This window comes from Leptodactylus fuscus, chromosome 6, assembly GCF_031893055.1.
Source record: "Leptodactylus fuscus isolate aLepFus1 chromosome 6, aLepFus1.hap2, whole genome shotgun sequence".
Lineage (NCBI taxonomy): Eukaryota > Metazoa > Chordata > Amphibia > Anura > Leptodactylidae > Leptodactylus > Leptodactylus fuscus.
The window spans coordinates 159707769-159728564 of NC_134270.1; the positions used below are offsets into that span (position 1 = coordinate 159707769).

At 41.6% G+C, this 20796-nt stretch overlaps 1 protein-coding gene across 1 annotated transcript; it reads right to left on the bottom strand.

The window, feature by feature from the left end:
• Positions 1-306: 306 nt before the first annotated feature.
• On the bottom strand, positions 307-13741 carry LDLRAD2 (low density lipoprotein receptor class A domain containing 2). Its single transcript, XM_075279139.1, has 4 exons — positions 13630-13741; positions 1653-2132; positions 1282-1464; positions 307-365 (listed from the first exon to the last, which is right to left on the bottom strand). Exons 1-4 carry the CDS (start codon positions 13694-13696, stop codon positions 307-309), a joined length of 789 nt encoding a protein of 262 aa, XP_075135240.1. The 5' UTR covers positions 13697-13741.
• Between the last annotated feature and the right edge of the window lie 7055 nt (positions 13742-20796).

Consider the following 20796-nt stretch of genomic DNA (forward strand, 5'->3'; position numbering starts at 1 on the left):
AGCAAGCTGCCAGCTCTCCCGACTAGCAAGGAGGAGCCTGCTGCAGAACCAGCATTGATTTGTCGAATGCTATACACTGTATAGCATTCGGCCAATGAACACTGGTTCTGAATCGAATATTTACTGCGAATAGCTAGTATTCGATCGAGTACGAATATTTTGAATACCGTAGTATTCGATTGAATACCTACTCGCTCATCTCTAGTTTTCATCACTTTTTATTAATGTATAGGATAATAGTTTTTTTTTTATATGGGCAAAAGAAGAGCTTCACACAGATGTATATGCCCAAACAAATGAGTGTATTTATTGGTAGAGCTTTAGTGGAGCAAACGTTTTCGGTCTGAGTTGACCTTCCTCAGGCTCTGTAAGGTGTAATAAAAAGTCGCAGGTAGTTATGGTCTGGAGGTAAATGGGGCCAGTAACCTCTGCCGACACCAGTCCGTGGCCCGCTCTCTCCGTGGAGAAAAAAGTATGCAATATAGTCTGCGCACAGTAAATAGGCGATCCGCCGCAAGCAAGCGCAAGTTTTTTTTTTATATTTTACTAGTTTGGCCATTTTCAGACACAGAGATAGCGGATGTACTTATGCTTATTTACTTTTATACTAATTCTAGGAAAGGGGGTGAGATTTGAGGTTTTATCTTTTTATTATTTTGCGATCTTTAGGTCGCTTATATCATACACTGAAATACTCATGGCAACATCTGTCACAAGGCGAGAGGAATATCTTGTCTCAGGTGGCAGATTGTAGAGTCCTTTTGGGGGGGGGGGGGGGGCTTTCCATCCTAGCCCCTCAAACCATAACTTACAATTTTGCTGTGAGGTGTGGTTGGAAAGCAGCTCTTGGAACCTGCAAAATGCTTCTCACCCCTTACAATTTTGCTGGCAGATCAATGGTGAATAGAGGAGGAGAGGCAGGCTGCACAGGGTCACTTGTACTCACTGTGAAACTGTCTGAAAAGCAGGACAGAGGACTGGCCACATATGATCACCATCTATCGGCTGCACATGAGTACAGACAGGCAGGGCCACAGTGAGGGTGCATTCACATGGAGGAAAATGGTGAGGAATTTGGTGGGGAATTTCAGCGCTGAAAAAAAAAGCCTCCCATTGACTTCAATGCGTTCCTTTCTCTGCTAGCACGCCTGTGGTCCCCTTGTGATTGGTCGGTTGGATCCCCACGGATCACTTATCACCTATCCTGTGGATAGCTAATAGGGTAATAGTCATAAGTACAGTTTTGTTTTTTTCCTCCAATGAGTCTGTAGGGGGGCTTACCTCGGCTGCCGCCTCTTCTGTACACAGGAACACTAACACAGTTGGCTGGAGGCCCAGTGGCCTGATCGCTGCCATCACCACAGTTGTCAATGTTCTGTTCATCACAAACTAGGCTGGATGGGATACATTTTCCATTGTTGCATGGGAAATATGGCTCCGACCTGCACTCTGATGTGTTGAAGCCTAGAAATGTCAAAGATCAAGATAACTTTGGTGTCTAAAGGCAGCCATTTACTTTTTGTGTCTTTTGGATCATTGTCTGGACATTACTAATCGATTTACATGTAACTAAGTTACAAGAAAATATACAAACATTGGGAAAATGTCATCTGTATGTCGCTCTCCACCGTCAGTGACAGGACTGCACTTACCTATTCGAAATGAAGTGAAATCTCCAACAAAATCGACTCTGGGCTGCTGTCCTCGAGTGACCAGGCGGAGAGTTAGATAGTTTCCTGTGGACAGGACTGGTCTTGGGATTGTTTTGCCACAAAGTGGAAAGCCCAAGGGTTCTGAATAATGGTCTTTCCCATCGTAGAACTGGACATATGAACCAGCATTGCAGGGGTCACTTTGGGTTCCTGGGGGACTTGTGGTGTTCTGGAAGAGTGAAGCACGTGCACTGCCATTTAATCCAGGGTCAGGAGTCTGAGCATGGGACATACGCAGGAGACTGTAAACCAGAAAGAAGCGGAACTGGAACTGGACCTTGTCCTTCAGAGCTGCGGCTTGCATGGTTAAGCGACAGTCGGTGCCCACAGACACGTAGTAATACTTCCTGGAGTCACCGTGTGAATTGACGATCATCCCATCGGCTCTGATTGTCTGGCCACAAAAGTCCACCATAGTGACTGCAGAGACCACAAGAAACACTGCAAGTTAGTCAAGATTTACAGTCCTATGAAAAAGTTTGGGCACCCCTATTAATCTTAATCATTTTTAGTTCTAAATATTTTGGTGTTTATAACAGCCATTTCAGTTTGATATATCTAATAACTGATGGACACAGTAATATTTCAGGATTGAAATGAGGTTTATTGTACTAACAGAAAATGCGCAATATGCATTAAACCAAAATTTGACCGGTGCAAAAGTATGGGCATCTCAACAGAAAAGTGACATTAATATTTACTACATCCTCCTTTTGCAAAGATAACAGCCTCTAGTCGCTTCCTGTAGCTTTTAATCAGTTCCTGGATCCTGGATAAAGGTATTTTGGACAAACAATTCAAGTTCAGTTAAGTTAGATGGTCGCCGAGCATGGACAGCCCGCTTCAAATCATCCCACAGATGTTCAATGATATTCAGGTCTGGGGACTGGGATGGCCATTCCAGAACATTGTAATTGTTCCTCTGCATGAATGCCTGAGGATTTGGAGCGGTGTTTTGGATCATTGTCTTGCTGAAATATCCATCCCCGGCGTAAGTTCAACTTCGTCACTGATTCTTGAACATTATTCTCAAGAATCTGCTGATACTGAGTGGAATCCATGCGACTCTCAACTTTAACAAGATTCCCGATGCCGGCATTGGCCACACAGCCCCAAAGCATGATGGAACCTCCACCAAATTTTACAGTGGGTAGCATGTGTTTTTCTTGGAATGCTGTTTCTTTTTGGACGCCATGCATAACGCCTTTTTTTTATAACCAAACAACTCAATTTTTGTTTCCAAAATGAAGCTGCCTTGTCCAAATGTGCTTTTTCATACCTCAGGCAACTCTGTTTGTGGCGTACGTGCAGAAACGGCTTCTTTCTCATCACTCTCCCATACAGCTTCTCCTTGTGCAAAGTGCGCTGTATTGTTGACCGATGCACAGTGACACCATCTGCAGCAAGATGATGCTGCAGCTCTTTGGAGGTGGTCTGTGGATTGTCCTTGACTGTTCTCACCATTCTTCTTCTCTGCCTTTCTGATATTTTTCTTGGCCTGCCACTTCTGGGCTTAACAAGAACTGTCCCTGTGGTCTTCCATTTCCTTACTATGTTCCTCACAGTGGAAACTGACAGGTTAAATCTCTGAGACAACTTTTTGTATCCTTCCCCTGAACAACTATGTTGAACAATCTTTGTTTTCAGATCATTTGAGAGTTGTTTTGAGTAGCCCATGATGCCACTCTTCAGAGGAGATTCAAATAGGAGATCAACTTGCAATTGGCCACCTTAAATACCTTTTCTTATGATTGGATACATCTGGCTATGAAGATCAAAGCTCACTGAGGTTACAAAACCAATTTTGTGCTTCAGTAAGTCAGTAAAAAGTAGTTAGGGGAATTCAAATCAATAAAATGATAAGGGTGCCCATACTTTTGCACCGGTCAAATTTTGGTTTAATGCATATTGCACATTTTCTGTTAGTACAATAAACCTCATTTCAATCCTGAAATATTACTGTGTCCATCAGTTATTAGATATATCAAACTGAAATGGCTGTTGCAAACACCAAAATATTTAGAACAAAAAATGATTAAGATTAATAGGGGTGCCCAAACTTTTTCATAGGACTGTATAGTCCTGATACAAATGATGGAACTGAAGGTTGTAAGTCAGGCTGCTAAACACTTTACTCTCATATTGCATCATATTTAAACCCTATTTTGATGATATTGGAGCTCTCGCTAGTGCACCCAAGCTAACCAATGGCAGCTATGCTCATTCTCACAGATGGTGCGCGTAGGAGGCCATCTTACTTGGTCTGGCCATTCACTACACAGTTGTGGAGGCCTATGGATGCGTCACCTCGGCTACTGTGAGGATTTACAGCCTCCAGTCTTTTACTGCCTTGGTCTCCAGGCAGCAGTAGGTCCAAGAATCTCTCCCCGCACTGTGAGAACCGGCTTGTTTTCTGGGAAGAAGAATGGCGAGAGTCTGACAATAATGAGATCTTACTTCTGACCTGTACAATGGAAACGAGTTGGACACGTGAAGGGAGAAGAAACTATTAGGACATAAGCCAGAATAATGGACGCTTAGAAAACAAATAGGGGCAACAGAACATCATTACAACAGCAACATGCAGGGGGGGGGGGAGGTAGACAAGGGTCACCATTAAAGGGGAGGTGTTCCAGTCCTTAATAAGACAATGCTCAGACTATTGTCTATAATAATAATGGCGACCACCACTAGAACACAGATGTCCTGCACATAATCCTACATGTTCCACTATGTTCATACTGTGAATGCAGCGCACCTATGTATCCATTGGTCCCTGTAAGCCGATGGCTGGTCAGGTAATGGAGGGGGTGTACATCTCACCCAGACTAGTCAGGTGGGTGAGATGAGAAAACTCCAGAAGGAATGTTTGTTCTCAGCAGACAACTTTCATCTGCTGTGCATTTTGGTAAATGCTTAGTATTGGTCTGGATTTTTAGGAATGGCAGGTAGGTTGGTAGTGGGACCTGTCATTCCACCCCCCTCCAGTCCACACTTTGGGGATGTTCCGGCAGCGACTCAGCTGCAGAGAGTCTCCTCGTCAAGGAGGCTTAAGAAGCCAGCTCCAGCAGCAGACTGGGGGCAGAGTTTGACTGGAGAGCCAAAGAAAGAGGACATATTTTTGGAGCTGTGTCCTGAATGATTCTACTGGCTTTTGATTTCTGTTATTCTAGGTGAGGTAACCTATTCTATGTTTAGTTAGAGCCTAGCCGGGCAGGTATTTATTTTTGTATTGTTTCCTTTTGTTGCTGCACTACCTTTTTGAGTGAAAATAAAACTCTACCTTTGTTTTAGACTAAAAAATCTGGACTTTTGGTGCCTATGCCACCCCACCTAGCAACCCCAGACCCTGACATCCCATACACCCAACAGATGGCAAAAAGACTGTCCTTTTGATCTTCCATCATACATTTTCTTTAACTGCATAAAAGTGTATCCTTCAAAAAGAAATCCACTGTTCCCAATGTGGTATAATAATTGCTGGACTATAATGGACTACACCAGTCATATGATTTCCTAATATATTCGTGTACATGGTGAAGACCTGAAGCTCCTGAGGGGGGACACTATGACAGACCTTGGACATTATTTAGTAGGACACCTGCACAGCTGTTTTATTTACCCACAGCAGGTATAATGTAGCGTAAACACTTCTGTTATACAGTATATCACTTGACAGATGAAGCTGCAGAAAAAATTTTTAGGGTACAATCCATTGAGGACAGAAACACAGCAAGTTAACAATCATAGAGTAGCTAGTGGCTTATCCACCGTCATGTACTAAATCTCATCCACATGCTGCAAACAAATACCGCAGCACAAATTGACCTATAATGTGGATTTTCAGACCATAGCAGGTCAAGTTATTCCGCATATTTACCTCATGCAGTAATGCTGCAGTAAGGCTGGATTCACACCTGCATTGGAGTCTCTGCTGTAGAATCCGCTTACACTTTTCGCCCCGCCAGTTTAATTAAAGTCTATGGGGTTGGCGGGTTTCCGTAGGTAACCTCTTTTTAAGCGTACAGTGTCTTAGTCTTTTTGGTCACCAAGGTGAAGCATGTTAAAGCAGCAACAAAAGCTAGGTCTGCATCTGCATTCAAGTTTCCATTCGGGGAGTTCACTTGAAGACCCCTGAACAGAAACCTAATCCACTTAAAGCGGTTACTTTCAGAAACCCGCAGACCCCATAGACTATAATGGGGTCCGCTGGGTTTCTGCTCGGTTCCGGTCCGAAAAGGGCCAAAAATGCCCTGAGAAAAGGACATACTCCCCGAAACACGTAGATTTTTCTATGGTGTCTCGTGAGTTGTATGTCTTGTCACATGTTTTTGTAAATCTTTTTTATTTTTTACTGGTATCTGATGCTTTTATGGATATGCTAATCTATGATTAAAGGCTAAGTTTAATTGAAAGTGGAGCTGTTTCGTTGTGCTGGATGTCCCCATACATGTCAGGGCTCGTTCACATCTGCACCCGCCACTCCATACTTCAGGTTTCCGTTTCCTGCATAAAACAGAGCAGGAGACGGAAACCTGCAGGACTCTCTCACCCATTCATTTGAATGGGTGAGAAAGATGTCCGGCCGTAAGCGGCGGTGAGCATTTTATGCTCTCCGCCGCGAAACCGGGTTTTATAATCCGGACACAGAGTCGGACATGCAGACTGTGTTCTGGCATGCAGAAGACGCAAACCACAGAACAGACAGCTGAACGCAGGTGTGAACCTAGCGTCATAGTGATTTTGCCTTAACCAGGAGGTTTTTTCCGTGGCTCTGAAAGGCTCACTGATTCACCCGTATATGGTGTGGGCCATGGACTTTTTTTTTTTTTTTACTTAGTATGCACACTGTATAGCTATACCCCTGAGTGTAAGGTAGTGTGACATACAGACCTGACGGTGACAGGACGCAGCACTGTCAGTTTATGAGTAGTGATTTAGCGGCTGTATGCTCAGAGTGCAGAGATTTAGAGGCTGTATATGCTTGGAGCACTCAGGGGACACCATTATAGTCTATAGGTTGCGCTGGTGTGCACGGGTAACCTCTGTTTCAGCGGTTCGGATCTTTGTTGTTCATACAGATGTGAGCTTAGCCTAATACTGAACCCAACTAAATTGTAGATGTCAGAGCAGCGTGCTTGATCTCTGCCCTCTCATCCTACAACACTGACAGAGGGTACTGTAGCTGATATGTTTTGCACAGTCACAGAAACTTTGTGTCTGCTTGTCAATAAAGTTTTTTACCCTCTCTCTTAATCGGGGTTTAAATAGAACCTTTCATGTCCTTGGGCACATGCGGTGTAATACACCACTAGTAAGCTGAATTCAGCGCTTTCCTGTTATGTGCCCTTGGTGAAGAGCTATCGGTGCCATTACCATAGCTCTGCAGTGTCAGAAGGGTGTTTCTGACAGTCTGTGAGGAACGCCCCCCTGACAGTAGAGTCCATAGCGTTGTACTGTCAGAAGGGGCGTTCCTTACTGCCCAGTGATGATGATGAGCAGTGAGGAATTCCCCCCGCCCCATAAACTAGTACTGGGAGGGCATTCCCAACGCATTATGGGATCACCAGCATTCAGAGGGAACCACGGGGTTCAGAGAGTGGAGGAAGTCCAGAATGTTATACCAATGCATTAATAGTGTAAGTTGCATTTCCCTGAAGGTCACACATATAGGTGATTTCAATCGACACGACTAAATAATCTGCCATTGACCTGGTGAGATTGGTTGGCCCACTGTGCCATGTACTTGTGAGTAGAGGAGGTTCGAAGAAGTTGATATATAGTGGAGATCGGCCACTTCCTGGAGGTACCAGCTCGGCATTATTGTTCGACTATACTCGGAGGGGAATCCTTTGGACTGACAAATAAAGTAAAGATAAAATAGACTATCTGTTAGTAGTGAAGCCAGGAAGGTGTAGGGTGGAGGTGAAGTTTCTGGGACTTTTTAAATGATTATCTATTTTTAGGATAGGTCATCATTTAAACATCCATGGGTGTCATATCCCCGTGGATCAGCTGGTTGAAGGGGTAGTGGTCAGCACTGCTCACAGGCCATGTGACGTCACATTCATCGGTCACATGACCTGATTGAAACTAAGTGCAATCCAAGGTAATGGGATAAGCTGCAATAGCAAGCTGTATACATGTATAGTCCTGTGGTAAGTACTGAAGGGTCTGCAGAGTTCCTCCAAATGCTGTAGTCTCTTCAAACCGCTGACCCATTTGTCAGATCCTTGCCAGCCAGTCTCTAACTGATAACCTATCCTAAGGATAGGTCATCAGTTAGTAAATCCTGGAAAACCCCTTTAAGCAGCCGCACTCAGTATCCCTACCATGTACTGGATTTACAGGTAGAAAATCCAAATCAAATAAAATTGTTCTCTACTTTACTGATATGATTATCAAATCTCATCCACACGCTGCAAAAAAAAAAAAGTATGTGCAATTCGGATCTTGAATCGACAGCCTGTCAAGTTTTTGCCTGGACTTGCCCACACTCTTTGCAAACTGAATCCAATTTACACTACAAGTGGACGTACACTTTGAGTCCTGAACTGGCCATTACTTCCAGACCAAAGGCAGATATTTATGCAGTTGGAGCGTGCGCCTGTGTCCAGTGCAGCAAATCAAACAGCCAAGACAAAAAGGACTGATAGATCGTCACAGCATAAATCATGGAAGGTAAATACAAGGGGACGACCTCAAAGTAAATACTGTTTATCTGACTTCTCCCCCCCCCCCCATATAAACCGTATCTGTGGGCCGCAGGCTGCGCCATATAAGTCATAAAGTGGCCAATGTATTGACAAGAGGATTTATGAGGTAAATGAGCAAGACGTGTGCCTGTCCTAGATATCAGGGTATCAAACAACAAGTAAAGTGCTTGTATGTATGAAGTTTGTATCAGAAGGCTCCGCTAACAACCACGTTATGGCTACTGTTTTCACACAATCTGCTGTAATCCGTTGACTCTGTGTGTTTTATCAGGTTTCTACTTCTAGTGGACACAATAGACCTACAAAAACCTGACGGGAGAGAAGTGGCACAAGTGGAAGCAGAAACCAATAAATGTTGTGTTTTAATGTCATTGTATTCAACATCTCTATATGCAACACTCTTATTTACACAGACCAAATCACATCTCTCTCCTGGTCCAAAAATGGCGGCTAATGGAGGGACGTGTGACCAGATATGTCCGTCAGCAGCCTCCATTGAATAACACTGTGTACTGTATATGTATCTAGAGCTTGTGTCGTACAATGTCCATCATTATTCTATGGAGGACACGGATAGATTGTACTGGCCTTGTGCCCCGTGTGATCCAGAGGGAAGAGAAATCAGGGGGTGGACTATATTACACATAAGAGCAGAGCTGCTGTGCTTGGGACAATGGCAATGTGTGTCATTAGTGTCACTTCCAGCAAATGTTGGCTAAAGTGGCAAACACCCCTATACAGGGGTTTTCCGGAACTTACATATTGATGACCTACCCTTAAAGAGGACCTTTCATGACTTTGAGCACAGGCAGTTTTATACATTGCTGGAAAGCCGACAGTGCGCTGAATTCATAGAACTGCCTGTGCCCAAAGTTATGAAAGGTCCTCTTTAAAGAGGTTGTCTGGGATAATTTACTTATTTTAATCCAGATAAGGTGATTTATTTAAAAAAAAAAAAAAAAAAAAAAAAAGCTACTCCCCTGTCACGTGCTCCAATATTTTCTCGAATTCCTTACCAGCTGTGATCTCCTCTGTACCTTTCCTTAGACTGCTGATTTTAGGCAAAGTGGCCTAAGGAATGGACTCGGGGACATCACCACAGAAGCAGTATTGGACCATGCTGGGAGACAATGGAGCACTAGGGACAGAAGAGTATGGTTTTGGTTTTTTTTGGGGGGGGAGGGGTTTGTGTTTGTTTCACCTCCCGCAGCCTAGTTTTATTTATTTATTTATTCATCCTGGACCAGCGCTTTAAGGCCTGGTTCACATCTGCGTTCGGTATTCCATTTGGGGAATCCGCTTGGGGACCCCCCAAATGTAAACCTATACGCATGAAAAAGTGGTTACCTAAGAAACCACACAGACCCCATAGACTATAACGGGGTCCGTGTGGTTTACATTTTGTGTCCGCATGAATCATGCAGAGAGAAAAGTGTTGCTTGCAGTACTTTTCTCTACGCATGTTTCGTGCGGAAACCACACTGACCCCATTATAGTCTATGGGGTCTGTGTGGTTTCTTAGCTAACCACTTATTCATGCGTATAGGTTTCAGTTCGGGGGGTCCCCAAGCGGACTCCCCAAACGGAATACCAAACGCTGATGTGAACCGGGCCTAAGACAGGTCATCAATACATGATTGGGGGAATTCCAAAAACAATATCTGTATATATTTTTTTTTGTGAAAGTTCAAGACCATATCACCAAAAGCAACAACATATCAGACAGAACATTGGATACAGAACATGCATCACATTTGTCTACAGACATCTACATTTTCTGGGATTCCATGCCAAGTGTAAATGCATTTATTTATTATTATTATATGACAGAGGTAGGCAACCTTTGGCATTCCAACTGTTGTAAAACTACAATTCCCAGCATACATACCAACTCTGCTATTCTTGGAACTCCCATGGAAGTGAATGGAGTATGTTGGGAGTTGTAGTTTCACAGTAGCTGGACTGCCAAAGGTTACTGAGCCGTTATACGAAAACTTGTGGTTAGACACATTAATGTAATATCCACATGAGACAAAAATTGTGTGGATTCTCTGCTGTGAGTGCAAAATTTAAGTTTAAAGTAGCATCAAAAGTGGATAAAAATGTGTCAATTATAGTTCTATAATGATAGTGAATTATAGTTATGCAGCATTTCAATTTAAGCTGCAGGTTTTCACAGCAGTTTTCAAGCTTTTCAACACACAGGGTGAAATTCATGAAGAATTTTCATCTATTTGGAGACAAATGCAGAATTTGCCACAAATTAAAACCCGTTCATAGAAAGCAGTGAAATAAAAGTAAAAAATTCACAACTTAAAATAACGTACTGCTGATCTCAAATCTGTTGAAATTATGTCTTGCGTCAATGTGCCGCAATGATGGAAAACCACAGCACTGGTGCAAGAATAAAACATTGACATTATCATGTGATATATTTTGCAGAATTTTTTTAGCAATTGTGGGGTTGTAGGAAAACATCCTATTAATATTATAAATGTGAAAGTTTGTGGGTTTGTGAGTTTGGATGTTCGGATGTTTGTTCCTCAATCACAGAAAAACCGCTCCACCGATTTGGCTGAAATTTTCCACAAACATAGTTAATACACCCGATTGCGCAATAGGCTACTTTTTGTCACAATTGCACACATACGTTTGTGCCAGGACCCCCACAAAACTCAAACTCACACCACCATCTCTGCAATCTCACACACTTTGGACCATAGCAAGCCACAAAATTCATACTGCCCTCTACAGCCTCGCCCCTAACCCCACACAATCACATATACATATACTTTACCACTTTGCCCCTCACCTTAACGATACTCCAGGAGGCTCTCTTTAACGCTCCGGAGCAGCCATGTTTGCCGACCCCCACCGCTCTGACAATCCGCGACACCGCCCACCCATGTCAATACCCCTAGGCGGTCTAATAAATGCAAAAAAAAAGTTTACAAAAAGTAAAAAAAATATAAAAAAATAAATAAAAAGGATTAAAAATTCAAATCACCCCCCTTTCCCTAGAACACATATAAAAGTAGTTAAATACTGTGAAACACATACACGTTAGGTATCCCCACGTCTGAAATCGCCCGCTCTACAAAGATATACAAATATTTTTCCTTTTCGGTAAACGGCGTAGCGGGAAAAATGGTCAAAAGTGCCAAACCGCCATTTTTTCACTGTTTTGATTCTGATAAAAAATTGAATAAAAAGTGATCAAAGCAATAACATTTCCCGAAAATGGTAGAACTACAAAGTACACCCGGTCCCGCAAAAAAAGACGCCCTATACATCCCGTACACGCACGTATAAAAAAGTTACGGCTGTCAGAATATGGCGACTTTTCAAAAAATAATTTTTTTACAGTTTGGGATTTTTTTAAGGGGTCAAAATGTAAATAAAATCATATAAATTTGGTATCCCCGGAATCGTAACGAAACACAGAATACAGGAGACATGTCATTTTGGTTGCACAGTGAACGCCGTAAAACCAAAGCCCATAAGAAAGTTGAAGAAATGCATTTTTTCTTCAAATCCACCCCATTCAGAATTTTTTCCCTGCTTCCCAGTACATTATATAGAATAAATAATGGTGGCATCATGAAGAAAAATTTGTCCCAGGAAAAATTAAGACCTCATATGGCTCTGGGAGCGGAGAAATAAAAAAGTTATGGGGTTTAGAAGGAGGGGAGTCAAAAACGAAAATCAAAAAATGCCATCGGCGGGAAAGGGTTAACTTCAAATACTTCTGTCCCAAAGTCACTATGTAAAGTTTCTCACAACACCGTATAACAGCTCAAATACAAATTAACTTCAACACAAAAGTCTCACGTATTCTCTGAATTACAGAAACAACAAGATACAAAGTTACATTTCATATCCCATCCCTTATACACAGTACGAAAACCTTACCCACGCCTGTATATACCCACTGCTACAATCACCGCAGACGAAGTCGCGGGTAACAGCTAGTTTACTATAATGAACATGACCCACGTCTGTGGGAAACAGTTCTGCATGTAGACACTACAACTGTGTGTTTAACCCCGATAGACTGTGGATAACCTCAACATATAGAGCGAAACAGAGATAGACAGACCATGCTGTGGAACGGCCAGAATTTTAGGGAAAAAAAAATCTGAAGGAGCAAAGTAAATACCAACTAAACAAATCTCATGCATGTGCTGCAAAAACAACATATCCATGTCAATTTATGACACGAGGACATGCACTTAAAATCCTGTTCACTACAATGTACGGGTGCATTCACACTGAGTAAACGCTAGCTTATTTTGTAGAGTAAAATTACACTTGTAAATTTTGCTATCCCATTGACTTCAATGACATTTTACAGGCGTATTTTTACAGGCGTATTTTTGCAGGCGTATTTTTTACAGGCGTATTTTTACACTTGTAAAAAAATATCATTGAAGTCAATGGGATAGCAAAATTTACAAGTGTAATTTTACTCTACAAAATAAGGGTGCATTCACACTACATAACGCCGGGCGTGTATGAGAGCCGTACACGCCGGCGTTACAGCAGACTGCCGAACACTTCCCATTCACTTCAATGGGAGCGCTCGTAACAGCGGCGTTTACGAGCGCTCCCATTGAAGTGAATGGGAAGTGTTCGGCAGTCTGCCGTAATGCCGGCGTGTACGGCTCTCATACACGCCCGGCGTTACGTAGTCTGAATGCACCCTTAGCTAGCGTTTACTCAGTGTGAATGCACCCTAACACCGCCACATATGTGCCTTAAAGACGTCATATACAGAAATCAAAGCTGTGTGCGCAGAGTTCTTCTCTATATGTGATTTTTTTTCTTACAACTCCATACCACGGCCTTGGAAGGAGAATGCCACAGATGTCTTACAGATTCAGTATTAATCCCCTATATACAGTAATATCAGAGGCACATAAGGGTATTATATAGCCTGTGATATTTCTATACAAGGTAGTACAGCCACTTCATTGTAGCAGTGAAGTACCTGTGTTCACAAGCAAGGATACAACAATGCCATATTACTGCCGCATCTGTATATGACTTAATATGTATTCTAGTACAGCCTATTAGATTGCTATAAGGAACCCTACAATTATCTGACCCTTCTACAAGCTGGACCTAAGTCACTGATCATCCCACTATCCTTCTGCTTATCTAGGGTCACAAATAACGGCACAATAAATGGTGGCACTTACCTGTTTCTAGGGAAAAGGCTGGTGGTGTAATCATCATCAGCAAAAATAATGGCAGCAGTGTCCTCATCCTGACATACCAGTCCAGACCTGCAACTTGGGGTGTAACAGCTGTGATGCCCTCTACTCCTCTGGCAGTCTAAGATAGTAGGATTTGAGTGAAGTTTTTTTTCTCCTTTTGCTACAAAGACCCCTCAAAGTAGCTTTTGTCTGAAGTCTCAGTCTCTTTGTTCTTTGGATTTGTATCGCTTCGTATCCATGACAATTTGGGAGTTTGATGGCAAAGGGGGGTGAGAGGGGGTGTGATGGTCAACGGCCCGACCTATTCATCCGCTCGTGTTCTATCATTTATTGCTCACGGTGATTACGAATAATACTTTCCTGTCAATTTATTACAATACTACTTACTATTTTATCAGTCATATCCTGGTTACCTATGTAAAATACTGCCCCTATCTAGAAGAATATAACTACCATAACACTGGTTATATATAGAAGAATATAATTACTATACTACTGCCTCCTATGTACAACAATATAATTACTATAATACTACTCCTATGTACAACAATATAATTACTATAATACTACTCCTATGTACAAGAATATAACTACTATAATACTACTCCTATGTACAAGAATATAACTACTATAATACTACTCCTATGTACAAGAATATAACTACTATAATACTGCTCCTATGTACAAGAATATAACTACTATAATACTGCCTCTTATGTACAAGAATATAACTACTATAATACTGCCTCCTATGTACAAGAATATAATTACTATAATACTGCCTCTTATGTACAAGAATATAACTACTATAATACTGCCTCCTATGTACAAGAATATAACTACTATAATACTACTCCTATGTACAAGAATATAATTACTATAATACTGCCTCTTATGTACAAGAATATAACTACTATAATACTGCCTCCTATGTACAAGAATATAATTACTATAATACTGCCTCTTATGTACAAGAATATAACTACTATAATACTGCCTCCTATGTACAAGAATATAACTACTATAATACTACTCCTATGTACAAGAATATAACTACTATAATACTACTATGTACAAGAATATAACTACTATAATACTACTATGTACAAGAATATAACTACTATAATACTGCTCCTATATACAAGAATATAATTACTATAATACTGCTCCTATGTACAAGAATATAACTACTATAATACTACTCCTATGTACAAGAATATCACTACTATAATACTACTCCTATATACAAGAATATAACTACTATAATACTACTCCTATGTACAAGAATATAACTACTATAATACTACTCCTATGTATAAGAATATAACTACTATAATACTGCCTCCTATGTACAACAATATAATTACTATAATACTGCTCCTATGTACAATAATATAACTACTATAATACTACTACTATGTACAAGAATATAACTACTATAATACTGCTCCTATGTACAAGAATATAATTACTATAATACTGCTCCTACATGCAAGAATATAACTACTATAATACTGCTCCTATATACAAGAACATAACTACTATAATACTGCTCCTATGTACAAGAATATAACTACTATAATACTACTCCTATGTACAAGAATATAACTACTATAATACTGCTCCTATGTACAAGAATATAACTACTATAATACTGCTCCTATGTACAAGAATATAACTAGTATAATACTACTACTATGTACAAGAATATAACTACTATAATACTGCCCCTATGTACAAGAATATAATTACTATAAGACTGTCTCCTATGTACAACAATATAATTTCTATAATACTGCTCCTATGTACAAGAATATAACTACTATAATACTGCTCCTACATGCAAGAATATAACTACTATAATACTGCTCCTATATACAAGAACATAACTACTATAATACTGCTGCTATGTACAAGAATATAACTACTATAATACTGCCCCTATGTACAAGAATATAACTACTATAATACTACTCCTATGTACAAGAATACAGTATAACTATTATAATACTACCTCCTATGTACAAGAATAACTATTATAAGGGTGCATGCACACTACGTAACGCCGGGCGTGTATGAGAGCCGTACACGCCGGCATTACGGCAGACTGCCGAACACTTCCCATTCACTTCAATGGGAGCGCTCGTAACAGCGGCGTTTACGAGCGCTCCCATTGAAGTGAATGGGAAGTGTTCGGCAGTCTGCCGTAATGCCGGCGTGTACGGCTCTCATACACGCCCGGCGTTACGTAGTGTGCATGCACCCTAATACTGCTCCTATGTACAAGAATATAACTACTATAATACTGCCCCTATGTACAAGAATATAACTACTATAATACTGCCCCTAATATACAAGAATATAACTACTATAATAATACTGCTCCTATTTAGAAGAATATAACGCACGTATCACATTGAAACTAATAGGGAAAAAAGCAGCCCATTCATTTCAATGGGGAGTGCTTGTATGTCGGCTCGTATGCCTAAGTGGGATCTGCTTTGGACGCGCTGAGCTCAGCTCAGCGTATACTTAGTGTGAATGCACCCTAATACTGCTCCTATGTACAAGAATATAACTACTATAATACTACCTCCTATATACAATAATATAACTATTATAATACCGTTCCTATGAACAAAAATATAATACTGCTCCTATGTACAAGAATTTAACAACTATAATACTGCTCCTATGTACAAGAATATAACTACTATAATACTACTCCCCTATATAATAATATTTAGAATACTTACCAATATATAAAGAATTACTACTATACTATTACTACTGTAATACTACCTCTACATACAGGAATTTATTTACAATTTAGGTGCTTAACACCTGCACATGTAGACACATATGCCAAGAATGAAGTTCACATTCCTGAAGCTGAATTTTTCAGCTAGGAAAAATTCTGCCATGTGAGGGTTCATTCACACAGAGAAAAATTGTGAGTAATTTGGTGTGGAATTTCAGCGCTGAAAAAAAGCCTCCCATTGACTTCAATGGGTTCCTTTTTCTGCTAGCACACTGGCACAATGGAATTGAGATTCCTGCCCACAAGGACTTACAATCTATGAGGATGGACATATCCTGTTTTTGTCTGTCTTCACAGACACCTGAATAGAGGGATTGATGAAAACAGGTGCATCTTGGATTCCAAACAATTGTTAGGGTACATTCACAAGTAAGAATTTGCTGCAGGTTTGGATCCGCCCCTGAATCTGCCTCTCATTGTTTTCAATGGGATGCAGAGATTGCAGCAGGATGCTGAAAAAATAAGCATCCTGTTCGATCCTGCTGTAGCCCGAGGCTCCCTGCTGATAGGCCCATTCATCTGGGCTGATCAGCAGTGGAAAGCCACAATGAAATGCAGATACCCTGAATCAGCAGCCCATTGCGGCTAGAAGACGGCTGCGTAAAATGAAGAGAAATTGTGTGAATAACCTTTAAAAGCAGATCATCAGGTTTTTTTCTAGCCATGTGTAAGATTATATATACAGTATATATATATGGGCCCCCTTGAACTTTTCAACCTTTTGCCACTTTTCAGGCTTCAAACATTTCAATCTTCAAATTTAAATTTTTGGGGTAAGAATCAGGAAGAATCAACAAGTGGGACACAATTGTGAGGTGGAGTGAAATTTATTGGATATTTTAAACTTTTTTAACAAATAAAAAACTGAAAAGAAGGGCGTTCAAAATTATTCGACCCCCTTGCATTAATACTTTGTAGTGCCACCTTTTGCTGCGATTACAAGTCTCTTCGGATATGTCTCTATCAGTTTTGCACATCGAGAAACTGAAATTCTTGCTAATTCTTCCTTGCAGAACAGCTGGAGCTCAGTGAGGTTGGATGGAGAGCGTTTGTGAACAACAGTTTTCAGCTCTTTCTACAGATTCTCCATTGGATTCAGGTCTGGACTGTGACTTGGCCATTCTAACACCTGGATACGTTTATTTGTGAACCATTCCATTGTAGATTTTGCTTTATGTTTTGGATCATTGTCTTGTTGGAAGATAAATCTGCGTCCTAGTCTCAGGACTTTTGTAGACTCCAACAGGTTTTCCTCCAGAATGGTCCTGTATTTGGCTCCATCCATCTTCCCATCAATTCTAACCATCTTCCCTATCTCTGCTGAAGAAAAGCCTGATACCATGATACTGCCACCATGTGTGACAGTGGGGATGGTGTGCTCAGGGGGATCAGCTGTGTTGCCTTTATTCCAAAAATATCGTTTTGCATTGTAGCCAAAAAGGTGGATTTTGGTTTCATTTGAGCAGAGCACCTTGTTCCACATGTTTGATGTCTCCCAGGTGGCTTGTGGCAAACTTTAAACAAGACTTTTTATGGATATTTTTGAGAAATGGCTTTCTTCTTGCCACTCTTCCATAAAGGCCAGATTTGTGCAGTGTACAACTGATTGTTGTCCTATGGACAGACTCTCCCACCTCAGCTGTAGATCTCTTGGCTGCATCTCTGATCAGTCTTCTCCTTGTTTGAGATGAAAGTTTAGAGGGACGGCCGAGTATTGTTAGGAGGTGTCTCTTAGTGTGAATACAGGGATAGATCACATGGCATTACAGACTCTACATCAGTTTATCGACAATAGAGTGCTTACACCAGGGGTGCTCACACTTTGTCAGCATGTGAGCTACTTCTTTACATGTCCAAGCCCTAAAATCGACTACACACTTCTTTTGGGCGGGGCGGGCCTGGTGCAGCCTGTAGGCAGGGCTGGGTGTGTCTGTGGGTGGGGCGGGACATGTGGGCGGGGTCGGCAGATCGTGAGAGGTGGCCGCCCAGGCACCCCCGCTGTCTGCTTCTTCACAGCGCAGGCTGAGAGTTATCTCTGGATACTGGCAGGCTGAGGCAGCTCCGCCTGCCAGTGTCCGTAGATGACTCTCAGCCTGCACTGTGAAGAAGCAGCACCCCAGCCCCCTCCATCCCTAAGAGCGGCCTGCAAGTGCTTGTTCACAGCGCAGGCTGAGAGTCATCTACGGACACTGGCAGGCCTGCCAGTGTCCAGGGATAACTCTCAGCCTGCGCTGTAAAGCAGCAGACAGCAGGGATGCCTGGCTGCATCCCGCGATCGACCCATACGTCCATTGCGATCGACCGGCAGATCGCAATCAACGTTTTGTGCACCCCTGGCTTATACTTACTCATATATAGGACATTTTCACAGGTAATTATAGTAACCCGACTTCTTATGCCTAACCCTTCATTCCCACGGCAGTTTTTGGTCAGTGATTGTGAGCCAAAATTAGGAGTGGAGACTACACAGAGTTCAGGTATAATGGAAATATTTGTATCTGTTCTGTGTTTTTAACCCACTCCTAGCTTTGGCACACAATCACTGATGACAACCACTGACCTTTTGAAAGCAGCCATAGGCGAAGGCCCCACGTTACAGAAACGCAGCTTTTTTCTGCTGTAGAGTTGGCTACAGTTTTTTGAGCCAAGGCCAGGAGTGGGTTGGGTAGAAAGGAGAGGTATAAGAACTTCCTATATATTTCACATTCCTTTTGTAGCCACTCCTAGGTATGGTGCAAAAAAAAAAAAACACAGCAAAATCTGCAATAAAAGATGGGTTTCCGCAACGTGGAGCCTCAGCTTTAGGGAGCCTTCACACGGAGTAGACACGCGTCTATTTTTGCTAAATACATGTGTAGAAATAAGACTCCCGTTGACTTCAATGACATTTTACAGGCGTATTTTTACACGTGTAAAAAATATCATTGAAGTCAATGGGAGTCTTATTTTTACACTTCTTTTTGCAAAAATACACGCGCGTTTACTCCGAGAAGGCTCCCTTAGAGTGTTCTATTTAGGAGGAACGACTCTGAACTCAGGTGATCAGGATCTGTCCACCCACAGTCATCTAGTACTGACTAGTGGGACATGAATACACAATTCTAGCATAGGGATCAGAACATCATCCCATGGATTACTGGCAGCAGCATACGGATAAGAAATGGAGATCTATCGAAGATCCACTCAAGTCCTTACTAGAACCAAAAATAATCTCAGTTTAGCAATCTTGATACGTTTCCCCCATCCCTATTGGTACGGGTTCCTCAGGAAACCTAGAAAATTGCTCAACCTCACATTGCTATGCAGCCCTACAAATAAATTACAGCAAGAACTGTAGATCCTGATGATGGGCACCTGAGAACTGCTGTTTTTACTGCATTTTATTTGGCACAGGAGAAGTGTAGAACACCCCGACAGTACACTTCTTTAAACTTGTACTATCAAGGGAGTGAGACACATGTTCCCCAGTGATGATGTTGAACCGTGAGGCTAGCCCCACACATTTGCAGTGATGCTGAAACTAATAGTGATGTGGCATTCATGAACAAGTTGGATCTTTGAAGTGAACAACGGATTCTGACTGAGAGCTGAAGACTCGCTTAACCCTGCCCCATACATGGCTAACTCTGCCTCCAAATGGGTCACTCAGTCTCCTTATAACCTAATATTATGACATCCTGTGGCTGACAGCAGCCAGGGGTCATACACACACATATATATAATTAATAAGAAGCAGGCCACAAACTAGGTGGAAAATCCTATTACTAGAAACACACCTGTAAAAAGTAACAGTTCTTGATCATGCAACATTTCATATGTTAGTGTAGATTCTACAGGTCACTAAAAACAGCACGGATGGCACATGGATTGGTATCCGTGCGTCATCCATGGTTTTCACTAACCCATAAATTGACAAGAGCTGCCAATACAGCCATGTATAGGAGCTGCTCCATATTGTGTAGCCCTTCACTATACTCCAGACACAGCCGCAGAAGGTGAATGTATGGGTCCGTGCTTATATCTATAATTGCGGATAAAAAGAGCGGTTGCGAACATGAGGCCTTAGAGGACATTAATGGTCCTCTATAAATAAATTAAAAAAACCACTTCTCATACAAAAAATCCTCCCTATACATCCAGCATCTCTATAGTGAGGGGAGGCCTCTTCAAGCCAAACACCCAAAATTGCATGACTATGTGGTGTACTGAGGGGGGGAGGGCTTCTAAAAAAAATTGGGTAATATGGAAGACTGAAAATCAGTCACAGAGCATGTGATCAGGGTAAGGAGGGGGAGGGGTGTTTTGGAGAGATGTCACTGTATACACAG

Coding starts and splice junctions, on each gene's coding strand:
- LDLRAD2 (XM_075279139.1), bottom strand. CDS start 13,696: ATGAGGACACTGCTGCCATTATTTTTGCTGATGATGATTACACCACCA. Junction 2,133..13,629: donor AGCCTTTTCCCTAGAAACAG/GTAAGTGCCACC, acceptor TGGTCTCTGCAG/TCACTATGGTGGACTTTTGT. Junction 366..1,281: donor CAGAAGAGGCGGCAGCCGAG/GTAAGCCCCCCT, acceptor TACACCTTACAG/AGCCTGAGGAAGGTCAACTC.